The following is an 11,137-nucleotide window of genomic DNA, read 5'->3' on the forward strand; positions in this document are numbered from 1 at the left end:
ATTTATTATTCAGATAGTGATCTTTCTGTTTAGATAGCTTAGGCATTTATTGAGTCATTATAGTATAGTATTAGAGTTAGTTTTCCTGTTAAGTGGTGTACTTTTAGGTTTTGCATATATCAGACTGTGTTGCTGTTTTCGACTCTTGGCCTAGATTTTGTCTTTCTTATACCATTTAGAATGTGTTTAGATAGTTGCAGGACGGTTCCCTTTATTAGTTTAGTCCAGTTCTTAGTTTTAGCTTGTTTAGCCTAGTCTAGCTTGTTATTTTAGGTCTTAGATAGTCAAATTTTGAGTCTTATGCAGATTTTTGCTTTTAATTTTAGTTTTCTTTTACCATTTGAAACTTGTTTAGATAGTTCTTTTACAGCTTCGTGCAGTTTTTAGTTTTTACCTTGTTTTAAAGTGCTATTTTAGGTTTTGAGTAATGAAATTTTGAGTTTTAGGTAAATTTAGGTATTTGATCTTTTCTTTAGCTTAGTTTAGTCATTTTAAACTTGTTGGACTATCTTAGTTTCTGTTTTTGTAATGATTTTTACAGATTTGCTTATTTAACCACTGTACTAGATTTAGTTGCAAATTGTAGATGACTGATAGGGTTGCTAATTTGAGTGTGTAGCTTTTTAGTAATGTTTTTACAGTTGCAATTGATGATTTGAGTGATTTTTACATGAAAGAATCAGTACATAATCAGTTTTGACAATGATTGACCCTTGAGTGAGATTTGGACCATATTTTGTTTGTGTGTATGCACTTATGAGAATGAACATTACAGAACTTGCATCTTTTCTCTTCATAACTGGTCAATGAATGTGCATCTTTGAAATGATTTAGGCCTTCTTTGATTAAAGTCACTTGACCAAATAAGCTTACCTTGAAAATCTACTTGCACCTTGAAAAATATAACAAAATCCTTCTACACATTTTGTTTCCTCATTCTGTACCGTTTGCCACACCTCTCATCGAATACATGGAAACGGAGATTTCCAGATTTCTCAGACTAATGTCATTTCATACAATATTACTTTACTTTTCAGTATTTTGCAATGGTTGGAGAAAATATTTAATAAATTTAGGAAAGTAATGAATTAATGATACCAATTGAAATAACAAAAATAATAGTCAAGAGTAAATAGTTTAAAGAAAAACACACAATTAGCAGATTCATTGGTAACAATCATATTAGCACCACATGAATAAAACTTAATGTAACAATTTCTCAATGAGATTAAGTGGGACATGACATTGATATATGAACTACAAATTAACTATTTTGGACACAACAATCAGATCTCGTCATAGTCAACCATATCAGCGTGTCTTTGCTTCTCCTGCACCATAGACATATAGAAGCAGATTCAAAATTCAACGGAAAACTATGTCACTTGGTTTCAAGTTCCATTGATGTAAAAATGTCAACTCATCTATTGATGTAAAGAACCTTTCGCTTGTTATTCTGATATTCTTGCTACCAAAAGCTATTATTGTCTAACTTACATGTGATATTGCTTGCATTTGATTAATCTCTGCTTCCTTTGCATCCAATTTTTTTTTCCAACATCATGTAGAACTGAGTTGACAGGATCAGGACAACAAATAACAATTCATACATAGCATGTTTTTTTAACATAAACAGAAATTATTCCAAAAAATAGCAGTTAACAGGATCAGGACAGCAAATAAAAAGTCATACAAATAAAACATTAATCATGTAAATTTTACACTTGCATTGATATTGAAACTGTAATCTTGGTGGGAGGATGCATGGACTCAAAAGAAAATACGTGGAAAAGCACACAACAATTTTGGAAGTTAGAGAGAGGTGATATTGACTTCAAATATTCCCTGCAATAACTAATAAACAAGAATTGGTCAATTGGAGATAATAATGCCCAATCTTAAATTCTAAACCTATTTCGTTAGATAAAAATGTCCTGTGCTCATAAGGTATTAAATGCTGATCCTGCTCATCCTTGTGCACCTTTGCTGGATAACATCAGAAGGCTCATATCTCATGATTGGAACCTTAACTTCCAACACACTCTTGGGGAAGGAAGTCCAAATGCAGACAATTTAGCCAAACAAGGCGTTGTTCATGTAGGTTCTGTTTTGGTTCTGAAGCTTGTTATGATAGTTGGTTTGCTGATGCCATATGCACAGTGTCCAGCAATTAATTTGAACGCGTTGTTTACTTGAAGGATTCATACAACGACAGATGAAAAGCAACTTATAATTTTCAAATTCTCCTATATTATCTTAAACATTCCGAATGTTTAATCTCAATGCAGAAATAATTCACTATATTAGACAGAGGGATTTACAATTTGCAAAACAATGACAATGCTTCCAGGATTCTTCAAGTCTACAAATTTTCATTTATCTGTGACACCAGATATTTATCTAGCTTGAAACCTGCTATTTCAGCCTCCTTGCAGATCTCTTTGCATTTTGCAGTCCTCCCAGAGGCCATGTAAATTTGAAGCATATCCTTGTATAAGCCAAAAGTGGGAGAAAATCCAGCTTCTTTAAGTTTTGAAAAATATCTCATGGCCCTAGATAGATCATTCAGAGCAACAAACAGTTTTATTACCACACGATAAGCAGGAAGGTCAAAAAGGCAATTAGAAGACTCCATCTCCCAAACTACAGCCAATGCCTCTCTGTATTTCTTCTCTGTGTAACGGCTGTGAATAACAGATGTGAACATAACTACGCTTGGTTGATAGGTAGACTGCTTGAACCAACTAAACAGGCTCTCAACTACTTCAAATTTCCCCATCTTAACACATACTTTCATTATAGCAGTACAATCTTGCTGGCTTAAATTCAATTCATCTCGTTCTCCAAGTTCATCCAACAAGGGCAATACATGCCTGTGTCTGTCAGGGTTCTTTCCAAGTTCTAATATTAACTTCGCATAAATGCTAGAATCCAACATTCTTTTATCCCTTCTGGCAACTATTAGAACCTTCCACGCAAGTCTAAGATTCCCTCCTTTTATAAAACCCTTGATCATTGCCTCCAACACAGCACGACTTGCCAGACCAGTATACTGGTCAATATTGAATGGAATTCTTAACTCATGGTTCCTAGCCAAGACCTCAACAGTTGAGGCCAGAATCCAATCATCCGGGAAGAGATGAGGTTGATTTTGTGCCCATAAGAATGTTTGCAGAGCTCTCTCAGGGAATCCCATATGACCTAATTCCCTTATTGTCAATGACAAGGACCCTTTCCTCAGGAACTGCACCCACTTTCCAAGAACTTTAGATACATCTTCAGCTGGACCAAGTCTACTCATTTCTCTTGCCAGACCAACTAGGAAACTCGGGCTTTTGTACACTTTCTTAGCCATAGAAGCCCGTGAAGAAACCACAGCTGGAGCTGTCAATTTTACTTGTGCTTTTGGTTTGGGTAGTCCCAAAGGTCGGAGCTTGTAGGGAGCTGGAAGAGGAAGAGGCCTTTCTCGATGTAATTTTCCAGGCTTTTGCGGAATTCTACCTTGGAAAAGTGATGAGATGGCTTCAATCTCATCTGATTCCCAAACAACACCAATATTTTCATCCTCCTCTTCATCATTCTCTTCAACGATATCAAAATCATCCTCAGTTGGTTTAGAGGTGGTGCTAGGCTTCTTCAAGAACAAATTAACACCAAATTCTGGAGGTTGCTTAGGATGTGGTCGATACCGATTATCCTTTGGTGGGGGTCTTCTTCTTTTCGAATGTGCTGCTAAAGTGACTCTTCTGTAGTTGCAACAAATTCTTCCCACCGGAACAAAATAAACACAGGGAAATGAAAAGGTGCAGTACATTATTCACTAGCACGAATTAAAAATGTGGCAGTCGCGATTCGTTTTAGCTTCTCTCTCATTAGCGCACGCCTCTGTACACCTGTTCTCTGCGTTCGCGACTCGCGCTCGAGCTAGCAGTGGAGTGGTCGCACGGTGGTGGTCGCGTGGTGGTGCGGTGGTCTTCTGTTCTGTGAATGGAGGTTGCGGAGCGTGTTTCTGATTGTAGGGTTGATTTTACGTGGCTGGGGGCTGACGGTGGCACGAACTGACTTTCTGTAATATTCCTATGGTTTTTTAGGGAATTAAAAATTTTAGTCTATTTAATTTAAAATATTTAAAAGTACAATCAGTAAATTAGTAAATAAGTAAATAGAATCTCCTTCTAAAATTATTATTGTACCGAAAATGTTAGGATAATGAAGTTACTGAACTTGGATATTCTCCTTCATTAACACGTGTGTTAGAGTAATGGTATTTTGGTCATTTTTCTGTTGTAGTGTTTGGTGGTGCAGTGTGTTAAATGGTTTGATAGACATTTGCTGTCAAATTTCAAAATCCTTCTTCTCAAAGTCAAGTTAGTTGCGTCCTTCTTCTCGAGGTAACTTTCTTCTCCGTTCCTCCTTCTTCTCTATTTCTCCTCCTTCTTCATTTCTTTCTTTTTCTCCGTAAGTTCATTTTCTTAACTTCTTAACTACTTTTTCTCTATTGATCGTTGTTGTTGATCCTTTATTTTTTTTTATTAAAAGTTAATTATTTTCTATTTACTGTTTATTGTTCTTCATGCATCTTTCTTCTTTATCCATGGTTTTTCTTCTTCGTCATCATGCTGTAGTATCTTTTAAAAGGCGTTTATAGAAGTTTCCTTTTTTTCCAGATATTATTTGTTCAACGTTTTTAGAAGACGTTCTGATGTTTTTGTTCAAAAGAAGTTTTTATTTTTTTTGTAGTTTTTTTATTTGTTCATTATTGTGTTTGTAAGGCCCATTAAAAATCTTTTAGCTTTTCTGCCCTAAAGTTAGTGGGCTGCCTTTGTAAGTGGGCCTAAGGCTGGCCCAACATATATAGTCTTTAGGTCTGCCCTAAACCTAGTATTCTTTACCATTTCAGAAAAGCTGTTGTCCTTGTCTTAGAGCCGCAGCCGCCTTTCACTTCTGCTAGGGTTCCGACGTTCTTCAGATTCACGCTTGGCTTGGCCCTTGTTCTGCTCACGTAAGTACCTTTAACCCTTACCGCCTCTGTTTCGTATAGCTTTCACAGTAATAGTGGAGACTTTTTTATAATCTCGTTTCATCCACTGTTCTAGTTGCGAATCGGGCTCTAGGAGCTGCTGTGGTCCTTGTTCGTGCCCAAAAACCCAACTGTTAGCCTTTTTCCAGGTACGGGAAGTTAGGGTTCTAGTTTCGAGTCTTTTTGGAACTGTTATGCGTTATTTGTTGATTGTATGGCTGGATCTGTCGATTGGATGTGTGAAAGTACTTTGCATGTATTGTTTGGTCGGAAAACATGGCTGTGGCAGTGGGGGACAGTGGCGAGACCTGCTAATCTCGCCCAAGCGAGTCAATCTCGCCTAGGCGAGATGAAACAGGGAGCTAGCCTAGGGCCTCTGCACGAAAAGTCGCCCGGGCGACTCGCTCAACTTTTGAGCGAGCAGGCAACTCGCCCAGGCGAGAGGGATCTCGCTTAAGCGAGATCCCACGTTGCTCATGCTCCTACTTTTGTGCTCTCGCCTAGGCGAGGGGGAGGCTCGCCTGAGCGAACACGTCTCGCCTGAGCGAGACCCTCCAGCCTAAGCGAGGTGCTGGGCGAGACAGTGTAATGTGGGAGGTTTTTCTTGGTTTTGTATGGATAATGTTGGCTTGGTTTTGAGTATCTGTGTTAAAGGCTTGGTATGTGTGAGTATGATAGAGAAATGCAAGTTGTGAATTATGTATAAAGGGTTGACATGAGTTTGTCATGAGATTGTATTGAAAGGGTTGGTATGAAAGAGGCATGATAACGATACGAATTGGAAGTCCTTGGTACATGAATGGTTCATGATGAGATGAAATGTGTTGAGCCTGGAACATGAAAGGCGTAGACTTAAAGGTCGGTACAATTAACATATACATGCGTAGTGAATATCATTTTGGTTGTGCGGTTGTGTCCTGTATGTGTCAGTGCATAAGTCCTTAGGGTCTCTAGGTGAGACTTTCGGGGCTGCGCTTCAGTGGTCGGGACGTAATCCCATGGCCCCTGTTAGTGGGTGTCCATGGTGGTGCCCCATCTGTATAACTAAGTAAGGATTCAAGGCAAGGACTGTATCCCGACACTCTAAGGGGCTAGTTAGTCTCACTTAGAGCGGACTGACTCCTGTGGTGAGAGTAGCAGGAGGCCTGAAATTCATTAAGGGCTAACCTTGTGGTGGGAGAGATTTTGATTCATCATAACACTTGTATTACATAGCTCAGGGATCGAGCAGCTCAGGGTCGAGCAGAGGTATCCACCACAAGTGCAAGCATCCGCTGAATCCGACTAAGTTATACGTATCCGGATGAGTCGAGTCGAGTCGTAGTGTATTGAATGAAGAGTCATAACATGTTTGGTTGCTATGTGGATATGAGATGATGAAAATATATTTGATTGCATGATGAATATGTTGTTGGCTCCAGCTTACCCGTTTCGTTGCATGGTTGTGTTGTATGTGGCTGTTTTTCCTTGCGATGATCATCAACTTGGTTGATGGGAGCAGATGGGCGAGGTTCTCATGGTCAACAAGCGAATGGTGATTCCGCTGCTTAGCCATCTGGGCTGGAGTTTTCTTTGTGTTTTATTTAGGGCTATGGCCCATGTATCTCTTCCTGTATTTCTACGCTACACTCCATGTCGTATTCGTATTCAGCTTTCCTTTGGCATCGTGGTGTGCCCGAGTTTTGTCGGGATTGTGTTAAAGCCCCCGGGACTACGCTACTGTACTTATATTGTGTGACGTTTTCCTTTAATTTCGCTTAATAATTAAATGGGACGTTACAGTGTTCCTTTTGTTTAGTACTTATTGAAAGTCTTTTTCAGTTGTATGCACATTATTTGTTGACTAAAGTTTTTATTTTTATTTTTTTGCGCTTTATTTTGTTGTTATTTTGTTGAAGATGATTCGTACCTTGATTTTGTGTTTTGTTTATTTTTCGTTTATTTATTTGAAGTCGTTGTGTCGTTGGTTGAAACTTAACACCTAATTTATTGTCATGTATTAGATGGCAAAAAAATTTGATATGATCAAGGATATTGATGGAAGAAGAGAAACGTTGAAACTTGCTATCAGAATCATAGATTTGTGGTATGTTGAGTCATGGGATTCCAAACGAAGTATGGAAATGGTTCTGATGGATCAAAAGGTAATGTAAAGTACCATATTTTAGCATGTTCTATATTTTATTTTATAAGATGACAACTATATTTAACCATATATGTGTTAATTTGTTCTTCAGAGTGATCTTATTGTTGCAATGATTAAGAAGGAAGATATGGGTGTTTGGGAAGACAAGCTAAAAGAGGGTGAAAGTTACATAATGCATAACTTTAAACTGTTGAAGAACAGAGCTCAATATAGAGTTTGTGAGCATCCATTTAAGCTGTTGTTTATAGGAGCAACGTCTATACGACCACAACCCATTGCAAGTGTAACATCCCGTCCAGATATTACTAATTTTTAATAAAATAAAGAAAATAAGTAATAACGTCGCATTTAATAATACCTCATTTCCTAAAACGCGAGAAATTTAAACTTTATTAAATAAATAAAGAGTACTAAAATCCACAATTCTCAAAACCAGAATGTTATAAAATAGATACCCGTATGGGTTTACAACTTTTTTCAAAATCAATAAAAATAAAAGATTCCCGAGTGATCTTGCAAAATCTCCCACTGAACCAAATCCACAAACACGTGCTATGCATCAAATTTCATTGACGAATTTGTCTCCAGTTGAGCCAATTCTAATGGTAACACCCACACTTTGGGCAATCTACCACGAACTAGTGAAACCAACCAGCAACTAAAATTCGTGAACACTTCCACACTTCTAGCTCATGAATCCGATGGAACAACCAAAAGCACCCTAATGTTCTTCCACATTTGAATAGACATGTCGGACAATATTTAGCTCAAGTGGAACGTACGTGAACAGATTGATGGATGCAATTCGAACCCTACTCATGAAAAACCACTTTTTTGCCTTTTAAAAGAGCACAAAACGAAGAATGATCAAACCCACAAAACAAAACAACAAAAGAACGCACCACGACCTACTTTAGAAGGAAAAACCTGAAAATCCGAAACGAAAACTCAAAAAAAACTACGAACCGAGCTCTGATTACCAGATGATGAAGGATTGTCTCAGATTTGGGGATGAAAAAACGTCTTGGACAGAAATGGGTGCAAAAACCCTAGAACGAAAATCGACGAAGGGGAAGATGGAGGACGCCGAATCAATGGAGTTGCGGAACGGGAGGAATTCACGCCACTTGGAGGAGATTCCAAGATAAGTGAGGAAGATCCGCCACTTTGAATCGGAGATTCAAAGATAAAGATCGGTGGTTCTGAGGAGAACCTCGAGACTTGAGAGAAAACTTAAATTTTCATATAACTCAAAATCTGGGTACAAATGTGTCTCACAAGGGCTTATATACTATGGGCCGAAACACCAAAAGGCCCAACACAACTAAAGGTCTGATAAAACCCAAACAAAAACATTACAAAAATTATAAAAGAGTTCCTATTCTACGATCTGAAGTTAATCCGAGATCGCTCTCTAAAGGTCTTGGGCATGATTCCATCAACTGGCCTGACGATCCTAAGCCACGCCTCCATCACTATCAGTAGTAGGGGATGGCAACGGGGCGAGGCGGGGACAGGTTTCGCTATCCCATACCCACCCCCGTAAAAAAAATTCATCCCCATTCCCATCCCAAACCCAACAGGTATTAAACTTTTATCCCATCCCCATCCCCACCGGGTAACGGGTATAATCTCCTATCCATACCCGTACCCGTTTCCTTATTACTTCAATATAAATTTTAATTATTTTTTATAAACTAATAAAAAATTACGATAAAGGAAACATAAAATTGTCAAATATTCAATATTAGGAGGATGATTGCTTCTTCGATATCAAATACTTTGAAATAAATTATAATTGTTTATATTTTAGATTATAATACCAAATAAAATTTCATGAGAGCCAAAATATTTATTAAATTTGCAAACCCTAAACATTAATGATAAAATTTTATTAATGATAAAATTTAAAAATATTTTTAAAAAAATTTAAAGGAAAACAAACATTCAAATTAAAATATATGTTAAATGTTTGTTGACTTCAATTTTTTAAACTCTAATGAATCTCTTTTTTTATACACTAATAAAAAATGATAATACATCACTCAATCAAAATGACACAAATAACAAATAATAAACATAATAATAAGATTTTAACATACATATTGTATTTTTTGAACTCCAATATATGTTGGATGATGATACAAAAATATTCATAGTAGTTACATTAAATTTTGATATTTTAGTAAATAAAAGTTATTTATACAATTATAGTGAAAAAAAAATACAGTATGATTGACATAATGAGCTAGAGAGTAAAAAATAATTAGATAAAATATACTGAAATAGTATTCTACATGATAAAATAAACAACAAATAAAAATATTAAAAAATTAACAAATGTGTATCTTAGAAACAATTTGATAAACTGTTGAAAGAAATTGCACAAAGGAAAATAAATGTATAATTAAGGTTATGATAAGATGAAAAATACCTTAGACATCTAAGAACGCTTTTCAAGTATCAACATATATACTCAATAGTTGAGAAATAATTGTTTTAGTGAAACAAAAAAGTTCTTCAAATGAAACAAAAATTAATAAAAATAAGTAAAGATTTTTTTATATTACCTAGTAAATGAAAAATTTATGCTATTAAACACTTAAATAGATAGTATTAAACATACTCACGTATTAAATACTTAAATTTATGCTATTGAATATATATATATATATATATATATATATATGGTTACTTAATTAATTATGAATATTTTAATAATTTAAACGATGAGGGAGATATGGTGGGAATGAGTATTATGGCGGGGATATGTATATCCCCATACCCAAATGAAAAAGTCAGGGATTCTCCATACCCATACCCATATCTAGTCAATGCGGGGATTTCCTGTCAAAACGAGGACGGGTTCGGGAAATACCCACTGGGACGGGTTTATTTGCCATCTCTAATCAGTAGAGATTTCCCCCATTGTTCATAAAATCCTTCTTCAAACTCCAGAAACTCTGTCATACAAAAAACCACAACGATCCTTAAAAATAAGAACTGTATAAAATATAATAGACATGGTTGAAGCAAAGGATGACAGAAAAATTAAAACTTTTGTCGAAAAGCTAACTATATACATCAAACACACAAAACATAAATAAAATCAAACATGCAAACAGACTAACCTCTAAGGGTTCCATCACCATGACAGAGTTTTGGTAGAAATTGGTGAAGCTAAAAGCCTTGGAGGTAGACATTCGATCGTCGGACGCTTCTGTAACTCCTGAGGAAGACTATTTTTGTTCTTCGTTTCTGAACAAAATAACCTACCGTCTTCAAATCTCCTTTTAAAAAAACTAAAGGAAATGTCTCTTGCAACTCCAAACGTCCTGACCTTTTAGAATAATAAGCTGCAGAATATCAGTCTGAACACGTTGATAAGACAAACAATAATTCCTTTTGCCGTCATCTTTTCATATTCCCATCAATATCTTATTTGGAATTGAATGATATTAATTTAAACCAAAAAATAACGTTTCTGATACAATATAAAATATCTACTAATAGGTTCAATCAACAATTAAAATCTTAATGCCATTATATATCAAATTTAATACTAATGACATCAAATTTAAATTTAGCAACAATTAATAAACTTTTAAATCAATAACATTACAAATATAACCAAAATTAAAAAAATTAAATATAGTACATCAAACTAATTAATTCTTCATTATATCATAATTATATTTACTTAATAGTTGTAATAATTACATATACTCAAATTAACAAATCAATCCTTTAAAATCATTTAAATCAAAATAAATCATATATATACAATAACATAACATAAAATAATAATTAATTTAAGCTAATTATATCAATAATATATCCTTAAATCAATCTAATCGGTGCATATAATTAAATTAACTATCGAACTCTTCAAAATATTTTTTTCTAATCATTTATTTATACATAAAAATATAAAAATCATTTTTTTCCAGATAACCAAATTTTAAAAACAA

At 35.4% G+C, this 11,137-nt stretch overlaps 1 protein-coding gene across 1 annotated transcript; it reads right to left on the minus strand.

The window, feature by feature from the left end:
• Positions 1 to 1,675: 1,675 nt before the first annotated feature.
• LOC114176078 (pentatricopeptide repeat-containing protein At2g01860) lies at positions 1,676 to 4,080 on the minus strand. Its single transcript, XM_028060988.1, has one exon. It carries the CDS (start codon positions 3,812 to 3,814, stop codon positions 2,363 to 2,365), a length of 1,452 nt encoding a protein of 483 aa, XP_027916789.1. The 5' UTR covers positions 3,815 to 4,080; the 3' UTR covers positions 1,676 to 2,362.
• Between the last annotated feature and the right edge of the window lie 7,057 nt (positions 4,081 to 11,137).

This window comes from Vigna unguiculata, chromosome 3, assembly GCF_004118075.2.
Source record: "Vigna unguiculata cultivar IT97K-499-35 chromosome 3, ASM411807v1, whole genome shotgun sequence".
Classification (NCBI taxonomy): Eukaryota; Viridiplantae; Streptophyta; class Magnoliopsida; order Fabales; family Fabaceae; genus Vigna; species Vigna unguiculata.

Coding starts and splice junctions, on each gene's coding strand:
- LOC114176078 (XM_028060988.1), bottom strand. CDS start 3,814: ATGTACTGCACCTTTTCATTTCCCTGTGTTTATTTTGTTCCGGTGGGA.